At 46.1% G+C, this 21,379-nt stretch overlaps 1 protein-coding gene across 2 annotated transcripts in view; it reads right to left on the bottom strand.

Annotated features, from left to right (window-relative positions):
- THPO (thrombopoietin) overlaps window positions 1-18,215 on the bottom strand; it is a 55,916-nt gene extending 37,701 nt beyond the window's left edge. For both annotated transcript variants that reach the window (XM_073673132.1, XM_073673133.1), the window contains exon 1: window positions 17,817-18,215. In XM_073673132.1, the coding sequence (XP_073529233.1) occupies window positions 17,817-17,829 (13 nt within the window). In that variant the 5' untranslated portion in view covers window positions 17,830-18,215. The remainder of the gene's footprint in view (window positions 1-17,816) is intronic.
- Window positions 18,216-21,379: the final 3,164 nt, after the last annotated feature.

Raw genomic sequence — 21,379 nt, 5'->3', positions numbered from 1 at the left:
GTAAGTGTGTGAGCTCGCCTCGCTTCAGAGTCACCACCAGATTCTGGCCATAGTCACACATGACCATGCCTGGCTGTAGGTTCAGCAGTGTCAGCCACAGATCTGCTTGCTCTTTCAGAGCTGTCCACAACTCTTCAGCGGTGTGCGGTTTGTCACCTAAGCATATTAGCTTCATCACAGCCTGTTGCCACTTGGCCAAGGCAGTGCTGCAGTGCTTCCAGCTTGTGACTGATGTGGTCATTTCAGAGATGGAGGCTGAAGAGGAGGAGGATGAGGTGCAGGAGCTGTAGAATGTGGGGGCAACCCTGATTGACCCAGGGCCCTCAATCCTCGGCGTTGGGAGGACGTGTTCCATCCCAAGGTCTGACTGGGTCCCGGCTTCCACTATATTAATACAGTGTGCCGTCAGCAAGATGTACCGTCCCTACCCACAAATACTTGTCCACGTGTCCGTGGTTAGGTGGACTTTCCCAGTAACTGCGTTGTTGAGGGCACGGTTAATGTTGTGGGAGACGTGCTCGTGTAATGCGGGGACGGCACACTGGGAGAAATAGTGGTGGCTGGGGACTGAGTACCGAGGGACAGCTGCCGCCATCAGGTTGCGGAAAGCTTCCATCTCCACAAGCCTAAAAGGCAACATTTCGAGCGCAAGCAGTCGCAAAATGTGTGAATTTAGTAATGTGTTCTGTGGGGCGTTGGCTGCATATTTGCACTTGTGTTCCAAGGGCTGGGGTAGGGACAACTGAACGCTGCGCTGGGACAAGGACGTGGACGTGCTTGCTGACAGTAGATAAAACAGTAAGAAAGTTATCGCTCTTTGAAAATAGATAGGAAAAAATTGGCTGCATCCAAACAAATAAAAATTGTCTGCTTCCGTAAGGGGTGAAGTATCCACCCCATACACATAGCAAGATATGCGCATAGCTGACATATTTCAGGAATTTCATAGCATGTAGAGTACTGGTCAAAAGTTTGTACACACGTGCTCATACAATGGTTTTCCTTGTTCTTTTTGGAATGTGGACATTGTAGAAGGCAGCAAAATCACAAAGTTACACACATGAAAACAATGAGTAAAGAAACACGTTTGAAACCAGAATGTGTTAAACCTTAGATCCCTCAAAGTACCCCCATTTTACTCTGATGACAGTTTTACACACTTTTGGCATTCTCATGCAGTTTAATAAGGTAGTTCGCTGGAATGGCATTCCAACAGTCTTGAAGGAGTTCCCAGAGGTACTGAGCACATGTAGGCAGCTTTACCTTTGCTTCAACTCAACCCAAACTATCTCAATTGAGTTGACGCCAGGTGATTCTGGAGGCAATGTCATCTAATCAGTACTCTATCCCTCATCTTCTTGGTCACATAGCCCTTACATAGCTTGGAGGTGTGTTTGGGGTCATTTGAAGCACAAATGATATTCCAACTAAGCACAAAACATGCTGGGGTTGCCATGGTGGGTAAGTGTGCATTGATTTTGGAATAAATCACCAACAGTGTCACCAGCAAAGCACTCACACCTCATCATACATTCCCCTCTATGCTTCACTGTGGCTACCACACATGTGGAGACGATCTGCTAACTTTTTCTGTGTCTCACAATGACATTGCAGCTGGTACCAAAAATCTATGAAAAATTTTGACTCATCAGACCACAGTACAGATTTTCACTGATCTAATGTTTAATGTCCAGTCCTTGTGTTACTTAGCCCAAACAAGTCTCTTCTTGTTTGCAGTCCTCAATCGTGACTTCTTTGCAGCAATTCAACCATAAAGCCCTGCTTCTCGCAGTCTCCTCTGCAAAGCTTGTGTTGAGATGTGTCTGCTACTTAATGTTTGTGCATCATTTATGAGGACTGTTATCTGGACTGCTGTTAATTTGAGTTTTATGAGAGTGGTTACTCTGATAAACGTATCCTCTGATGGCTTTCATTACTGCACTTGAGGATACCTTGACTGTACTAGCAGTTTTCCAGATTGACTGACCTTTATGTCTTAAAGTAATCACGGACTGTCATTTTTCTTTACTTAATTGAGTGGTTCTTATTCTTGCTTAGAACAGAGACCATATTCTTGCTTAGAACAGCCTCTGCAAAACACACTTGATGGTCTCACACACTTTCTGCAAGCCAGTGATTTCACAAATGAAATGGAAGCCATTACAGGGGACTACCTGACTAAAACATATACCAAATGTCAAGCACAGTGCTGGAAGGACAATGGTTTTGACTTGTTTTGCAGCTAGTGGAACTGGGCAAATTGCAGTCATTCAATCGACCATGAACTCCTCTGTTTACTGTAATGCCAGCGTCCCTGCATGCCTCCTCCTCTCCCTGGCAGGAGCGCCGACATACTCACCATCATAGCCACGCTCCTGTTACAGTCATCCTGCCTAGTGTGTGCGCACACTTCCTGTGTCTTAAAGGGATAGTTCGTGCTACTAAGATGTCCCCAGCCAATACCTGGGCGGCATCTGGTATTTAAGGCACCCTCCCCTATTTGGAGGTGCCTGTTCAACATTTAGGACTTTAGTGTCTAGTTTGTCTTTAAGCTGCTAAGTCCATTGTCGGGTCCTGTCTTTACCCGAACCTCTCCCTGGGCCTGTATGGCCTAGGCCCGAACTCTGAACTTTTACCTGTATCTGATCTTGTCTGTACCCGCTTCCCTGGGTCTATATGGCTTAGGCCTGAACTCTGAACCTGTACCTTGTTTCTAATGCTCCCTGAACCTGCTGTATCTGAATTAGGACCTGTTTCTTAACATGTTTTTATCTAAGTCTTGATCTTTCCCTGTACCTATTATGTCAGAATCTGGATCGGTCTCTGAATTTTTCAGTGTGTAAATCAGTACCTGCTTCCACACCTGCTGTGTCTGAATCAGTACTTTCCTCCAAACGTATTGTCTGATTCAGTTCCTATTCCTAAACCTGCTGTGTCAGAAGCAGTACTTTTTTTAAACCAACTGTGTCTGAAATAGTACCTATCTCGAATCTGTTGTCGCTGTGTAACATTAGTGATCAGTTGTGCACACTTGCTACTTCATTGTAAGTATCCTGTTTGAACCTGGCTCTATTTGTACGTATCCTTGTATTTGTCCTCTTTGAATCTGTCCCTGTCCTGGTGTTTGTTCTGTGTGAACCTGACCATGTGTGTTTTAGCAATAAAAAAGGATTTTGGGGGTATGTCAAAAGTAAAAGAAAAGTCAAAGATGCTATAGGATTTTTACAGGATGAAAATGGTGAAATGGTAAGAAAGGATGTTGAGAAGGCCGAACTTTTTAATTCCTATTTTGCATCTGTTTTCTCTCAGAAAGAAAATGTAACATCAACTGATCTTCACTGTCCTATTAAAGGAATAGAAGAATCCAAGTTATCTGTAAACAGAGAGATTGTGAGGGAATATTTAGCTAGCATAAATGAGTTCAAGTCTCCAGGTCCAGATGAATTACACCCCAGAGTACTGAAGGAGATCGTAGAAGAAATTTTAGAACCACTCTCCATAATCTTTGAAAATTCTTGGAGAACAGGAGAAGTCCCAGAAGACTGGAGAAGAGCAAATGTTGTTCCTATCTTCAAAAAGGGGAAGAAGGTGGACCCAGGAAACTATAGGCCGGTGAGTCTGACTTCTATACCAGGAAAGATCTTTGAACAAATTATTAAACAACATGTATGTAAGTACCTGGATAAGAATGAAGTGATTAACCAGAGTCAGCATGGGTTTGTAACTAACAAGTCAAGTCAGACTAACTTAATTTCCTTCTATGACAGAATCACTGACTGGGTGGATCAGGGAAATGCTGTAGATATAGTATATCTTGACTTCAGCAAAGCATTTGACAAAGTATCTCATACCATCCTTATTGAAAAAATGACCAAGTATGGAATGGACAAGGCAACTGTTAGGTGGATTCATAACTGGCTTAGTGATCGGACTCAAAGAGTGGTCGTAAATGGCTTCACATCCAGTTGGATGAATGTCTCAAGTGGGGTACCACAGGGCTCTGTGCTGGGACCTGTATTGTTCAACATCTTTATCAATGATTTAGATGAAGAAATTGAGGGTAAACTGATTAAATTTGCTGATGACACAAAGCTAGGAGGGATAGCTAACACTAGAGAAGAGAGAGAGAGGATTCAAAAAGACCTAAATAAACTGGAGCAGTGGGCAGTAACTAACAGAATGGTTTTTAACAGGGAAAAATGCAAAGTACTACATCTGGGCAATAAAAATGAAAAAAGCATATACAAAATGGGAGGAATAGAGCTAGGCAACAGTACATGTGAAAAAGACTTAGGTATACTAATAGATCATAGACTGAACATGAGTCAACAGTGTGATGCAGCAGCAAAAAAGGCAAATACAATTCTGGGATGTATTAACAGAAGCATACAGTCTAGATCACGTGAAGTCATTATCGGACTTTACTCCTCTTTGGTCAGACCTCATCTGGAACACTGCGTCCAGTTTTGGGCACCACATTTTAAAAAAGACATCGACAAACTGGAGCAAGTTCAGAGAAGAGCGACCAGAATGGTGACCGGTCTGCAAACCATGTCCTATGAGGAACGGTTACAGGATTTGGGAATGTTTAGGTGCGATACCGAAACGCGCGTCGGGGTAGGCGCCACTGTGCTCTGGTATAGTATATAGATATATATGTGTATGCCACAGACAATTCCTGTTATTTATATATGAGCTTTACTGGACAAGCCGTTAGTATGGAATTTAACCCATGATATTCTATCATTCCTATTTGAGTGGCCGGTGAATAGGAGTGGATTACTATATATGACCATATGGTCAAATACATTATGATGCATTGAACATTTTTTCCATTTGCTGATGAGTGATTTACTATGTTGCACCTATTTAGGTTGGTAAAGTCTTGTCCTATTATCTACGATATTGTGGACCTATTATTAGGTTTTTACATTTATATTGCTTAAAGCTATAGATATGTATTTTTCTACTTATGATATATACTATGCACTTTAGATATACAGGATATACTCTTAGGTCTGACTGTACATGCATTTTATGACTAGCTATTACACTGATATACATAATTGGATATGATACTTTCTTGCTTTCTTTTAAATGTACCAGAGATATGTGAGTGCCTCTCTATGCAGTGCCACCTATGGCCAAACCATGATTGAATAAAGGTTTTTTAATGCATCCGTTTACTTTTGGTCTATTTTTGTTCGGTTGCTCTCTTTTTGTGTTTTGGATTGTGTATATGTTCCGAATTGACCAGGTCCAATGCAGATGTGGTTATAAGATAAGTAGTAATGTTTACAATAAACCTACATAATGCATTTCTTGTACTAAGTACATTAATTCTCATTTGCACAAGGAAAGACTAGAAGCAATGAGATGAAACTGAATGGGAGGAGACACAGATTAGATATTAGAAAAAACTTTTTGACAGTTAGGGTGATCAATGAGTGGAACAGGCTGCCACGAGAGGTGGTGACTTCCCCTTCAATGGACGTCTTCAAACAGAGGCTGGACAGACTTCTGTCTGAGATGATTTAGTGAATCCTGCTTTGAGCAGGGGGTTGGACCAGATGACTCAGGAGGTCCCCTCCAACTCTACCATTCTATGATTCTATGATTCTATGTACCTATCCTTGTATTTGTCCTCTTTGAATCTGTCCCTGTCCTGGTGTTTGTCCCGTGTGAACCTGACCATGTGTGTTCTATGTGAACTTGGTCCTGTCAGAACCAGCGGTTCCTTGCCTGTCTTCATCTGCAGTACCTTGCCTGTCCGCACCTACGGTTCCGTACCTGTCGGCATCTGCGATTCCGTACAAGTCCGCATCCGCTGTTCCCTGCCTGTCCGCACCTGCGGTTCCGTACCTGTCCCCATCTGCAATTCTGTACTAGTCCGCATCTGCGTTTCCGTACCTGTCTGTATCTGCGATTCCGTACCAGTCTGCATCTGCGGTTCCTTGCCTGTCCGTACCTGTCCACATCTGCAGTTCCGTGCCTATCTGCATCTGCTGTTCCATGCCTGTCCGCACCTGCGGTTCCGTACCTGTCTGCATATGTGGTCCCGTACCAGTCCGCATCTGCTGTCCCCTGCCTGTCCACACCTGCGGTTCCGTAGCAGTCCGCACCTGTGGTTCCATACCTGTCCGCTCCTGCACTTTCTTGCCTGGCCACTCTTGTGGTTTCCCGCCTGTCCGCACCTGCGGCTCCCAGTATGTTTGCACCTGCGGACTGGAAACTCTTCTGCCAGTGACCTAGTTCTCCCTGAAGCTGTTTCCGTCCATCCTGTCTGAACTGGGTTCTATCCATTCCTGTTGCTGAAGCCATATCTGCCTGCCTGTATACCAATCATACCTGCCAGTACCTGTCAGCACCTGCCTGTATATCAGCTGTGCCAGCCAGCAGGGGTCGATTAAGAGTAGCAAGGGCCCCAGGCAGTTTAGAAGGCACGCCCCCCCCCACACACACACACCTGATGTATCACGTGACATGTCACATGATCCCCTGTGATAGATCATGTGATAGTTCACGTGAAATTAATTTGGCACAATATTAATTATAATAATTTTTTTTAGGCTGTGTGCCCACTATGCGTTTTCTAAGCATTTCCGCAGCGGTAATTCCGCTGCCATGTTCCCGAATGATAATTCGCATGTGCTGTGCACATGCTGCGGAAATTTCCGCTGCGGATTATCATTGAGGAAAAATCCGCACCACTACCAATTATTTTGCGGAAGCGCTGCGTTTTCGCCGCCATTGTCTTGCATTGGACCACATCTGTAGATGCGGAATCCATGCGTTTCAATGTGCAGATGGTACCCGGGTTTGGAGAAGAGGAGACTCTCCTCCGGACCCGAGTACCATAGAACCTGTAAAAAAAGAATAAAATAAAAAATAAATATTATACTTACCTTCTGATGGCCCCCGGTGTCTTTATCCAATGCGTCCTGGCTTGCCGGCAGCTCGCGATGGTCTGAAAAGGACCTGCCGTGACGTCATTTAGTCATGTGACGGGTCACGCGACCGCTGACGTCGGCAGGCCATCAGAAGGTAATTATATATTTATTTTTTATTTTTTACCATTCTTTTATGGTCACACTATATAAATCCATGCTGGTTGCATTGATTTACGTATATAGTGTGACCAAGTTGTCAAGCACTTTCCAAGTGATGCTAAAATCGCTTGGAAAGCGCTTATCAACCCGCATGCGGAAATGCATGTGAAGAACGCTTCACTTCCGCTTGTCCCTGGCAGGAAAAACGCATGTAAAATCCGCATGTAGAATCCGCATGCGTTTTTTCTGCCAGGGAGATGCAGAAATGCTCAAAAAAAATCCGGAGCATTTCTGCATCGTGGGCACATAGCCTTACATTAATTGCATGACTCAATATTGAGCACACGTAGCCATCTATACACAGCAGGAGGGCGCACATAGCCATCTATACACAGCAGGAGGGCGCACGTAGCCATCTATACACAGCAGGAGGCCGCACGGCGCCATCTATACACAGCGGGAGGCCGCACGTAGCCATCTATACACAGCGGGAGGCCGCACAGCGCCATCTATACACAGCAGGAGGCCGCACGTAGCCATCTATACACAGCAGGAGGACGCACGTAGCCATCTATACACAATGGGAGGCCGCACGTAGCCATCTATAGACAGCAGGAGGCCGCACGTAGCCATCTATACACAGCAGGAGGCCACATGTAGCCATCTATACACAGCGGGAGGCCGCACGGCACCATCTATACACAGCAGGAGGCCACACGGCGCCATCTATACACAGCAAGGGGCCGCACGGCGCCATCTATACACAGCAGGGGGGCGCACGTAGCCATCTATACACAGCGGGAGGCCGCACGGCGCCATCTATACAAACCAGGAGGCCGCACTGCGCCATCTATACACAGCAGGAGGCCGCACTGCGCCATCTATACACAGAAGGAGGCCGCACTGCGCCATCTATAGACAGCAGGAGGCCGCACGGCGCCATCTATACACAGCAGGAGGCCGCACGGCACCATCTATACACAGCAGGAGGCCGCACGGTACCATCTATACACAGCGGGAGGCCGCACGGCGCCATGTATACACAGTAGGAGGCCGCACGGCGCCATCTATACACAGCAGGAGGCCGCACGGCGCCATCTATACACAGCAGGGGGCAGCACATAGCCATCTATGCACAGCGGGAGGCCGCACATAGCCATCTATACACAGCAGGAGGCCGCATGTAGCCATTTATACACAGCAGGAGGCCACACGGAGCCATCTATACACAGCAGGGGGCCGCACGGCGCCATCTATACACAGCAGGGGCCGCACGGCACCATCTATACACAGCAGGGGGCCGCACGGCACCATCTATACCCAGCAGAGGGCCGCACGGCGCCATCTATACACAGCAGGGGGCCGCACGGCGCCATCTATACACAGCAGGGAGCCGCACGGCGCCATCTATACACAGCAGGGAGCCGCACGGCACCATCTATACACAGCAGGGGGCCGCACATAGCCATCTATACACAGCAGGAGGCCGCACGTAGCCATCTATACACAGCAGGAGGCCGCACGTAGCCATCTATACACAGCAGGAGGACGCATGGCGCCATCTATACCCAGCAGAGAGCCGCACTGCGCCATCTATACACAGCAGGGGCCGCACATAGCCATCTATACACAGCAGGAGGCCGCACGGCACCAACTATACCCAGCAGAGGGCCGCACGGCGCCATCTATACACAGCAGGGGCCTCATAGCGCCATCTATTCACAGCAGGGAGCCGCATGGCGCCATCTATACACAGCAGGAGGCCGCACGGCACCATCTATACACAGCAGGGGGCCGCACATAGCCATCTATGCACAGCAGGGGGCCGCACGGTGCCATCTATACACAGCAGGAGGCCGCACGAAGCCATCTATACACAGCAGGAGGCCGCACGTAGCCATCTATACACAGCAGGAGGCCGCACGGCGCCATCTATACACAGCAGGGGGCCGCACATAGCCATCTATACACAGCGGGAGGCCGCACGGCGCCATCTATACCCAGCGGAGGGCCTCACGGCGCCATCTATACACAGCAGGGGGCTGCACGGCACCATCTATAGACAGCAGGGAGCCGCAAGGCGCCATCTATACACAGCAGGGGGCAGCACGTAGCCATCTATACACAACAGGAGGCCGCACGTAGCCATCTATACACAGCAGGAGGCCGCACGGCGCCATCTATACACAGCAGGGGGCCACACTGCACCATCTATACACAGCAGAGGGCCACACGGCGCCATCTATACACAACGGGAGGCCGCACATAGCCATCTATACACAGCAGGAGGCCGCACATAGCCATCTATACACAGCAGGAGGCCGCATGTAGCCATTTATACACAGCAGGAGGCCACACGGCGCCATCTATACACAGCAGGGGGCCGCATGGCGCCATCTATACACAGCAGGGGCCGCACGGCACCATCTATACACAGCAGGGGGCCGCACGGCACCATCTATACCCAGCAGAGGGCCGCACGGCGCCATCTATACACAGCAGGGGGCCGCACGGCGCCATCTATACACAGCAGGGAGCCGCACGGCGCCATCTAAGCACAGCAGGGAGCCGCACGGCACCATCTATACACAGCAGGGGGCCGCACATAGCCATCTATACACAGCAGGAGGCTGCACGTAGCCATCTATACACAGCAGGAGGCCGCACGGCGCCATCTATACACAACAGGGGGCCGCACATAGCCATCTATACACAGCAGGAGGCCGCACGGCGCCATCTATACCCAGCAGCGAGCTGCACTGCGCCATCTATACACAGCAGGGGCCGCACGGCACCATCTATACACAGCAGGGGGCCGCACATAGCCATCTATACACAGCAGGAGGCCGCACGGCACCATCTATACCCAGCAGAGGGCCGCACGGCGCCATCTATACACAGCAGGGGGCCGCACAGCGCCATCTATACACAGCATGGAGCCGCACGGCGCCATCTATAAACAGCAGGGGGCCACACGGCACCATCTATACACAGCAGGGGGCCGCACATAGCCATCTATACACAGCAGGGGGCCGCACGATGCCATCTATACACAGCAGGAGGCCGCACAAAGCCATCTATACACAGCAGGAGGCCGCACGTAGCCATCTATACACAGCAGGAGGCCGCACGGCGCCATCTATACACAGCAGGGGGCCGCACATAGCCATCTATACACAGCGGGAGGCCGCACGGCGCCATCTATACACAGCAGGGAGCCGCACGGCGCCATCTATACACAGCAGGGGGCAGCACGTAGCCATCTATACACAACAGGAGTCCACACGTAGCCATCTATACACAGCAGGAGGCCGCACGGCGCCATCTATACACAGCAGGGGGCCACACTGCACCATCTATACACAGCAGGGGGCCGCACGGCGCCATCTATACACAGCAGGGGGCCACACATAGCCATCTATACACAACAGGAGGCCGCACAGCGCCATCTATACCCAGCAGAGGGCCGCACGGCGCCATCTATACACAACAGGGGGCCGCACGGCACCATCTATACACAGCAGGGGGCCGCACGGCGCCAACTATTCACAGCAGGAGGCCGTACGGCACCATCTATACATAGCAGGGGGCCGCAAGGTGCCATCTATACACAGCAGGGGGCCGCACGGCACCATCTATACACAGCAGGGGGCTGCACGGCGCCATCTATAGACAGCAGGGAGCCACACGGCGCCATCTATACACAGCAGGGGGCCACACATAGCCATCTATACACAGCAGGGGGCCGCACGGTGCCATCTGTACACAGCAGGAGGCCGCACGGCGCCATCTACACACAGCAGGAGGCCGCACGGTGCCATCTATACATAGTGAGAGGCTGCACGTCGCCAACTATACACAGCGGGAGGCCGCACGGCGCCCCCACCCAGAGACAGCAGGAGGCCGCATGGCGCCATCTATGCTCAGCAGGAGGCCGCACGCAGTCACGCACGCAGTCACGCACACACACAAACATATACAGACATATATATACGCGCATAAACACATTTGAAACACAAAAATACATATAAACAGACATCACACAATGATATCTGCCTGCACACACACACACACACACACACACTCTCACACACAGACACACACAGACTCACCATCCCCTGGCTCGGCTCCAGTCCTCCTGCTCTTCTCCGGTGCAGCACTGCAGGCCGGGCGCGCACTGCGTGACGTTACAGCTAGGAGACACGGCCGCGCACAGGGCCGTGTCTCCTAGCAGTGACGCGGCCGGGCCAGCACAGGGAAGTTAACTGCTGCAGTGCTGGCCCGGCCGAAGAAGAAGTAGTGGCCGTGCGCCACTGCTGGGGGAGCGGTCCGGGGGCCCCCCCGCCACTGTCTGCCGATATGTGCCGCGGCGCCGCACATATAATGAGGGCAATCTGGCCATAGACACCCCGGAGCCCCGGGCCCCCTGGAGGCTCGGGGCCCCAGGCGGTAGCCCAGATTGCCCTCATTATAATCCACCTATGCCCGCCAGCATCTGCCAGCCTTTAGACCAGTCATACCTGCCAGCAACTGACTGCTTGTATATCAGCCGTGCCCACCAGCACCTGCCTGCCTGCATATCAACTGTGCCTGCCAGCACCTACTTACCTGTATATCAGCAGTGTCTGCCAACACCTGCAGTTCTTGTATTCCTACCGTGCCTGCCAACACCTGCTGTTCCTGTATACCAGCCGTGCCTGCTAGTACCTGCTGTTCCTGTATACCAGCCGTGCCTGCCTATATAGGTCAGAGCAGGACCTATACTGACTGTTAAGTTTTTTGTACTTTGTATAAAGAGGGTTGTGACTCTTCCTTTTTGAGTTGTTCATTTTGTTAATATAATTTTCCATGGGCAGGTGTCTTAATAGTCAAGATCCAGGTCCTACTCTGCCCTAATCTATTTTATGTCTGCTAACATCTACTGAGGTGAACTATAAGAGTTAAGTACCATCCCAATTGGGGTACACTATGTCGCCGTAAGATGGCTTTTACTCTTTTTTTCATCAAAACAGTGTTAACTAAGTACCTTATGTTATGTATATGCACTATTACTATTTATTTACCTACAACAGGGTATTTGCTCATTTTGTTTTTATTTTAGGTTATGTTTGTTAAATGGCCACAATGTTTATGCACACCTATGCAGAGCACTTATACCAACATATGCTCTGGCTCTTTTTTTTTTTTTTTTTTTAATTAGTTTTTTGTATTTTATACTGTTCATTTTGTTTATATACTGTGCATTGTGAAAGTATTTGCCCCCCTTGAACTTTTCTACCTTTTGCCACATTTCTGGCTTCAAACATAAAGATATAAAATTCTACATTTTTTGGGAAGAATCAACAACAAGTGGGACACAATCGTGAAGTGGAACGAAATTTATTGGATATTTTAAACTTTAAAAAAAAAATAAAACATGAAAAATGGGGTGTGCAATATTATTTGGCCCCTTTACTTTCAGTGCAGCAAACTCACTCCAGAAGTTCAGTGAGGATCTCTGAATGATCCAATGTTGTCCTAAATAACTGGTAATGATAAATAGAATCCATCTGTGTGTAATCAAGTCTCGTATAAATGCACCTGCTCTGTGATAGTCTCAGGGTTCTGTTTCAAGTGCAGAGAGCATCATGAAGACCAAGGAACACACCAGGAAGGTCCGAGATACTGTTGTGGCGAAGTTTAAAGCCGGATTTGGATACAAAAAGATTTCCCAAGTTTTAAACATCTCAAGGAGCACTGTGCAAGCGATCATATTGAAATGGAAGGAGTATCAGACCACTGCAAATCTACCAAGACGCGGCCATCCCTCTAAACCAGTGTTTCCCAAACCCCATCCTCAAGGCCCCCCACAGGTCATGTTTTCAGGATCTCTTTAGTATTACACAGGTGATTGAAGCATCATCAAGGCATCAGGAATTCTCTCACCTGTGCAATACTAAGGAGATCCTGAAAACATGACCTGTGGGGGGCCGTGAGGATGGGGTTTGGGAAACACTGCTCTAAACTTTCATCTCGAACAATGAGAAGACTGATCAGAGATGCAGCCAAAAGGCCCATGATCACTTTGGATGAACTGCAGAGATCTACAGCTGAGGTGGGAGAGTCTGTCCATAGGACAACAATCAGTCGTACACTGCACAAATCTGGCCTTTATGGAAGAGTGGCAAGAAGAAAGCCATTTCTCAAAGATATCCTTATAAGTCTCTTTTGAAGTTTGCCACAAGCCACCTGGGAGACACACCAAACATGTGGAATAAGGTGCTATGGTCAGATGAAACCAAAATCGAACTTTTTGGCCACAATGCAAAACGATATTGTAACATCCCTGGCGGCGTACTTGCATAGTGCACCACCTCCCACTATGCAAGACCGCAATCTTACCTGTCTGTCCAGTCTGCTATTCCTGCTCCTGTGCATGCTGTTTGCATGTCCCTTGACTGACTGCTTAGGGCGGCGGCTCGGTTACTTCCTGATTCTTATAGCTGCTGTGGGCGCACCCCTAATGCGTCTCCAGCCTATTGCTGTGAGTCACTGGATATTTAAACCCCCTCCACCCAGTAGGAGGTGCCTGAGCAACTCTTACCCTCAGAGAGCTCCTAGCCTCTGATGTGCCAGGTCCCGTTCTGTTTTTCCTGCCTGTCCGCCTTCCTTGAGGCTGTATTCCCAGGCCTGTCTGAACACGCTCCTAGCCTGTTCGTCCCGCCTTCTGGGGGCCGCATGCCCAGACCTGTTATCTGAGTCTTCTAGCCTGTTTGTCTGCCATTCTGGGGGCCACATACCCAGACTCGCTCCTGTATCTCGCTGCAGTGTCAGTTCCTGTCTGAACACTCAGTTCCTGTCTGAACACTCTCCTAGCCTGTTACCTGTTTTTCTCTATGTCCGTACCTTCCCTTTTTCTGCAGAGTCTGAACCTGCACCTAACTCCTACTCGTTGTCGCTGTACTTCCATTTGTGAGTTTAGAGTCCACTCGCTACTTCTTTGCAAGTATATTGTGTGTATCTGGTTCTGCCTTTCCCTTCCAGTCTGTTCCGTGTGAACAGAGCCCTGTCCCCTCTGCTCTGCCTTTGCTCACCGCTCCGGCGGATTATCTCTGCTCTGCCTTACTCACCGCTCCGGCGGTTCCTGCCCGCTCTGCCTTGTTCTCCGCTCCAGCGGTTTCTGCCCGCTCTGTCTTGCTCACTGCTCCAGCGGCTTCGCTCTGCTCTGCCTTGCTCACCGCTCCAGCGGTTCCTCTCTGCTTTGCCTTGTTCACCGCTCCGGCGGCCCCTCTCTGCTCTGTCTTGCTCACCGCTCCAGCGGTTCCTCTCTGCTCTGCCTTGTTCACCGCTCCGGCGGCCCCTCTCTGCTCTGTCTTGCTCACAACTCCGGCTGTCCCTCTCTGCTCTGTCTTGCTCACTGCTCCGGCGGTATCTCTCTGCTCTGTCTTGCCCACCGCTCCAGCGGTTCCTCTCTGCTCTGTTTGTCTACCGCATCTGCGGTTCTGTTCCTGAGTCTCAGTCTGTACTGAACCCTATCCAGTCTGCACGCCAGCCGTGCTTGTCAGTGCCCCCTGTCTGCATACCAGCCGTGCTTGCCAGTACCTCCCCGTCTGTATGCCAGCCGTGCCTACCTATACCCACCAGTCTGTGTGCCAGCCTAACCTGCCTCTTCCTGTATTCCCCGGTGTGGGTCAACAGCCGTGTCCGGGGTCTGACCTGGAGTAGCACCTGGTCCCTCTGCTCGGTTCCTCCCTGGTGTACGGCGTCGTTAGCTGTCGTGCGACCTTGGTCAGATCGGGTGGATACTTAGTTACACCCCTCCAGGCACTCTCCGGTTCATGGCACAGTAGAATCACTAAATCACGCACACGCCAGTCAGTCCGGGCGTGTGCATAACAGATATGTTTGGCGTAAAAGCAACACAGCTTATCACCCTCAAAACACCATCCCCACTGTCAAACATGGTGGTGGCAGCATCATGGTTTGGGCCTGCTTTTCTTCAGCAGGGACAGGGAAGATGGTTAAAATTGATGGGAAGATGGACGGAGCCAAATACAGGACCATTCTGGAAGAAAACCTGTTGGAGTCTGCAAAAGACCTGAGACTGGGACGGAGATTTATCTTCCAACAAGACAATGATCCCAAACATAAAGCAAAATCTACAATGGAATTGTTCAAAAATAAACGTATCCAGGTGTTAGAATGGCCAAGTCAAAGTCCAGACCTGAATCCAATCGAAAATCTGTGGAAAGAGCTGAAAACTGCTGTTCACAAACGCCCTCCATCCAACTTCAATGAGCTCGAGCTGTTTTGCAAGGAAAAATGGGCAAGAACTTCAGCCTCGCGATGTGCAAAACTGATAGAGACATACCCCAAGCGACTTGCAGCTGTAATCGCAGCAAAAGGTGGCACTACAAAGTATTAACTCAAGGGGGCCGAATAATATTGCACGCCCCACTTTTCATGTTTTATTTTTTTAAAAAGTTTAAAATATCCAATAAATTTCGTTCCACTTCACGATTGTGCCCCACTTGTTGTTGATTCTTCTCCAAAAAATTTAAATGTTATATCTTTATGTTTGAAGCCAAAAATGTGGCAAAAGGTAGAAAAGTTCAAGGGGGCCAAATACTTTCACAATGCACTGTAGCTTTCCACAAGCAAGTGTTTTAACAGTTGGGACCCAGGTCCTGCTACGCTTATCTATTTTTATGTCTGCTGACACATAGTGAGGTCAACTACAAGAGTTACGTACTGTCCCGATTGGAGTACATTTTGTCGTAGTGAGATGGCTTTTACGCTTTTTTGATCAAAATAGTGTTAACTAAGTATGCTATGTTATTTACATGTAATATTACTATTTATTTATTTACTTACTGCAGAGTATTTGCTCATGTTGTTTTTATCTTAGGTTCAGGTAGTGGACTAGTCCGAGACCTCTGTCAATGATTCCAACAGTGCTCCTGTATCACACACAATGTGGCGTAATTGACATTGCAGTGTGTACTGGGAGAGCAGGAAGGAGTAGGCTGATAAAGCACTCATAATACCTCCTGGGGGTAGATTCTGCTGTCAGGTTTCCTAAATTATAGTGCCCATCTCGTTGTTATAGCTTTATAGCATTACACAATGCGATAAGTTCACACCAGGTCATTATAACATTCATCTCAACTTAATAGAGTTTATAGCAAATCTCTAAAAATATATTTTGCCCTCTGCCTACTTACCTTCTTCACATTTGATTAAACCTTTTAATTTTTCTGGTTTAGAGATTGATGCTGAATGAAATTCTTATTTCAGATCCCATTCTTTCCTATAAGCGGATGCTGGTTATCTTTCCATTGACCTTTAGTGGTTAGTGTGCACAAGTACACGGAACAAGTGAGGCTTTCCTCTGAGCACTATATCCTGCTCCATGTGAAAGTATTATCTGTGGGACAAATATTATTTTTCTCAAGATTTTGTTTCATTTTTTTAGCAATGCGCAGATGATGTAATGTTTATACACCATGTCTCATCCAAGAGAAATATCACATCTGGTACTTATTGACCATAAAGTTTATTAACAGGGCATCAGCATCTATTTTAGCTTAATTGAGTAAAAGTTTGTCTCCTGGACCTATACATTAGACCCCCAATACAATGAATGAGAGCAAAGGTCATGGCGTATGCACACAAAAAACTCTGCCATTGAAATCAATGAGTCATCTGCAGACATCAGTTTCCTATGTTGATGACTCTGCTGTGAAGTAAATCTGAACTATTGTTCACCTAGAAGCATCACTAACAAGATAGTCACCCCATGCCCACAGAAAGCAAATAAAAAAACAAACTACAAAATCTTTAACTTGTGTTAGTATTTTTTTAGCTTTGATTAGTGCAAATACCATAGATGATACATTCCCTTTAAATCCCAACTGCACACCTTACTATACTCTCCATTGAAGTTGGCCTGTGACGACTTAGAACATTTAGCCAAAAATTACTCATTTTATTTCTCATCGATCATCAAGTGTTAATTTGTCAATCGTCACAGACAGACAGACAGTATTAAGCTAATTTTGCAATATGTTTTGTTAGAGATGTGTAAAGTGTTGACTTAAGGAGTAATCAGAAATATCAGAATTGCAATTGATAGTTAGCCAAAACCATCCATTTGCATCAAAGTGAAACATAATATTTATCAGCAACTTTAAACTCACATCTAAACATCTACAATATAGCCATGATGTATAAGAAGTCAAGACTTGTGAACCTCCCTATGCGTGTATCAGATACTAAGTGCTCTACATTTCTAATAGGAAGCGAACATTTACATTTTTTACCCTTATTTTAGGATCCCTAACAACTCAGTAACATTCAAATTTGATCTATAATTTTTATAGGGCATTTTTTAAAATGACAAAAGCAACCCGACCCACAGCAAAGCTTAAAAAACTCTGCAGGACATGTTCTCTTTTATTAGATCCATTGATGACATGATCCAAAAACAGGTGGAACATGTAATTCTGGCAAAGTGTGCATTACTGTAATTACAGTGATGCTCAAAGCAAAATAACCCTTAGGTTCTGAAGAAATAATATTTTCTTAAAACGGTCATCTATCTATCTATCTATCTATCTATCGTTGAAAAGCATCCTGGCTGAAAAAGTCAAAGATTTGGTATACTATTAAAAATTATTCAGTTAGTAGTAATATATATTGTAGTTTCTTGATATAAGCAGTGATGATGCAAATTCAAAAGTGTCCAAATCTTACAGACAGAAAATTGGATGAATCTGCAATACTTACGATTTACATCCATCCCCAGCCAGATCTTACATTGTTTCCATTGCTCAGCTGTTGGAAGCACATATGTCCATGTCTCAGGTCCATTTATAAAGCAAAAGGGAGAATTAGTTTAGAAGAAGACAATGGGGTGGTAAATTTGGAAAAGATGTGATTTATGGAAAAGATTGTAAGATTGAGGTGGTTTGGTTCATATAACTTCCAATAAAAAGATTTAAAAAATACAATTAAGAGTCTTCAAATAAGGTCAGATGTAATGATGACAGCAACAGCAGGTAAGTGATGAACAAAAGTGAAGAAATGTGTCAGGGTCTCAGTCTAATAAGAAACTAAGTAAGCTGAGTCTCAAATCCTTGCCAAACAACAGGAATATCCACATCCTGTTGTTCTGAAAAATATCAGGGCATTGGGCAAAATGAGACTGTGGTCCTATGTGTGACAGAGAACATATCTCAAAGACATTCCGGCTGTCATACTGGGGGAGGAACAAAAGACGGAAAGAAGGCCATCTTACACATTTACTGTGTCATTTTCTATTCTATTCTATAGCCACACAACGTTCTTCATGATGCAGGTGTAGCAAGATACAATCCCAATGCACAAGGAGCAAAGTGGCAAGCGAACAAACTAGTGTCCATATTCAAAAATATATATAACGGGAACCAAAATCAGTATCTTTTCCACAAATTTTAACAAAGAATGACATTGTGTGTTCAGACCTGAAGCATACTGTATGTAACAGGTGAAAGAATTTGTATATGTCAATGTTCACAACATTTCAGCAGACCATTTCATGCTACAGTACACCTGTCTGTCTAGTTACTTTTATTATTCCACAAAAAGTAAGATGCCAGCCTTTCAAGAACAGACACCGTGCACTATTTTCATGTCTGGTGATGGACAGTGCTTGCAAATCAAAGATACCTGTTGTGGAGAAATCAGAAGATGAATTTTAAATGAAATTAAGAGTATTAAAGGGAACCTGTCACTTGAAAAAATGCTATTAACCTGCAGATATGGGGTTAATCTGCAGGTTTATAGCGTTCTGAACCTGCCCAGCTCTGACACAGAGAGCCCCACTGCCAGGAGGAAATTAACTTTATTCCGCCGGAAGCATTCGACATTCAGTTACGCGGGTGGCTGCGGTGTGCCTTCAGTCACCTCTTTGTGCATAGAGAGCGGTGACTATCACCACACCCCCGGCATGGACTGACAGCTGGCCTTAATGCTGAGCCGCTGTCAGTCATAGCCAGGGGGCGCTGTACAGCAGCCGCTCTCTGTACACAGAGCGGTGACTGAACGCGCACCGACGCGAACCCAATAAATGAATGCCAAAGACTGCCGGGTACGGGGGGGGGGATAAAGTTAATTTCCTCCTGGCAGTGGGGCTCTCTGTGCCAGAGCCGGGCAGGTTCACAACGCTAGAAACCTGCAGATTAATCCCATATCTTCTGGTTAATAGAATTTTTTCATGTGAGAGTTTCCCTTTAATGAGCTAATTGCATGCTTTACCGAGGACCATATATAGAATTATGTACTGCTATTGCCATTAGATTAAAGGGGTGGTCTGACATACGAATTAATTTTCATCCCAAATACTTATCTATTTAATGCCATAATCTAAACTATTTTCTAATATTTTAAATATAAATTCCCTATCCTTCCTAACTACACTTACTGCTTTACTTTTTTTCCTCTACTTCCTTTTTGATGACGCTTCGTTTAAGAATCCCAGTGCATGCTGGGATACTCAAACAAAGCGTCATCAGGGGTCAGAGACTGCATCATCAGTGACCTGTGTTTCAGGGGCTGGGCTAGTCCTTGCACAATATGTACTGTGCGATGTGCACAATGCCAGCGCCAGCTCAGATCAGCAGTAACAAGCCGACAACAAAGCGCGTTGTTAATATCAGTTGTCAGTGATGACGTTTTGTTTCAGAGGGGGCAGAGGCTGTGGCAGTGACCGCAGCCTCTTCCCACTGATGACGCTTCGTTTGAGTATCGTAGCATGAGATTCTCAAATGAAGCATCATCAAAAAGGGGATACAAGTAGGGGGAAAGCAGTTAAATAGTGTAGTTTGGGAAGGATAGGGAATTTTTAATTTAAGTATATTAGAGAACAGTTTAGATTATGGCAATAAATACTGATTTATGATGAAAATTAATTTGTATGTTGGACCACCCCTATTAAACTTTAGAAGTAGGGCTATTTAAAGTAAAAGTAACCTACTTAAAGGCTCTAGGGGCAGATGGCAATTATATAAATGCTATACTGCAATGTATACAGTTTTATTAACTCCTTCATTTTCCATGACAGATATATGAATGGATCAGGGAATGTGGAGCATTCTCTGGAGCTGAGCCTATGCAACTATCTGTTCATCTCGGGTGGCAGCTTTTCACCCGCCTGCTGGTGGCTGTTGTTAACCCTTAAAATTCCTCTGTTAATCAGTGACAGTGGCATTTAAGGTGTGCTATCCTGCCGTTGCAACTGTTTGGGCTCTCATCAGTCCTCACATAATGTGATTGTGTTGGTTTTCAATGGCAGCTGGGGTCCTACTCAAAGACCCTGTCGTTGATACCCATGTGAAGCCCTACCGTTGGCTGGGCTTCATAAAAGACTGTGATTTGTCCTATATTCTTCAATATGGTAGTATTGCAGTTCATAAATCAAGTTGCTCACAGGTTCAAGTTCCCTATTGGGATTAAAAAATAACATGTAAAATAGGGAAAAAGTTTTAAAAATATGAAAAAAGTAAATCATTTTCATGTCCTCAGTTAAAAATAAAGAAATAGAAAAAGCAAATTTGGTATTGCCGCATCTGTAAAAGTCAGATATATGAAAATGTAAAATAATTTAATGTATATGTTAAATGTAATAATGTATCAAAACCCCAAAATTGCCATTTCTTTTGTTCTCCCCAACTCCTACAAAAAAAGGAATTAAATGCGATCAAACTGTCACATATACTCCAAAATAGTACCATTAAAAATACAAGTCAACATGCAGAAAACAAGACCTTATAGAGCACTATAGTTGAAAAAATAAAAAGTCATGAAAATGGCGATAGAAACCAATTCTTTTTTTACAAAGTTGAGATTTTTTTAAGCCACTAAAATAGTAAAAAAAAATGTACAGGTTTAATAACACCATAGTTATGCTAACCTGGAAAATCTTATTTTCAGGCCATTTTTACAGCACAATGAATGCATTAAATACGAAGCCCAAAAAAGCATGGTGGAATTGTGTCTTTTTCACTATTTAATTTGTCTTGGAATTTTTTCTTATTTTTCAGTATATTATATAGTAAAGTGAATGTTGTCACTCAAAACTACAACTCATGCTGCAAAAAAAAAGCCCTCATATGGCTACATCAGCTAAAAAATAACAAAGTTATGGCTTTGGAATAAATTAGGAAAAAATGAGAACACAAAAATAAAAATTGACTATGTTGTTAAGGTTTGCATAACCTGCATCAATGCACTGGGCCTATTGTCTGACTTAAAAGGGTTGTCCACTACTTGGGCAACCCCTTCTCATACACCACGCTTAACCTCGATAAAAT

This window comes from Phyllobates terribilis, unplaced genomic scaffold (genome assembly GCF_046119375.1).
Source record: "Phyllobates terribilis strain yellow unplaced genomic scaffold, ASM4611937v1 Scaffold_3__8_contigs__length_932513732, whole genome shotgun sequence".
Taxonomy (NCBI): domain Eukaryota; kingdom Metazoa; phylum Chordata; class Amphibia; order Anura; family Dendrobatidae; genus Phyllobates; species Phyllobates terribilis.
This window is presented reverse-complemented; position numbering and strand designations above follow the sequence as displayed.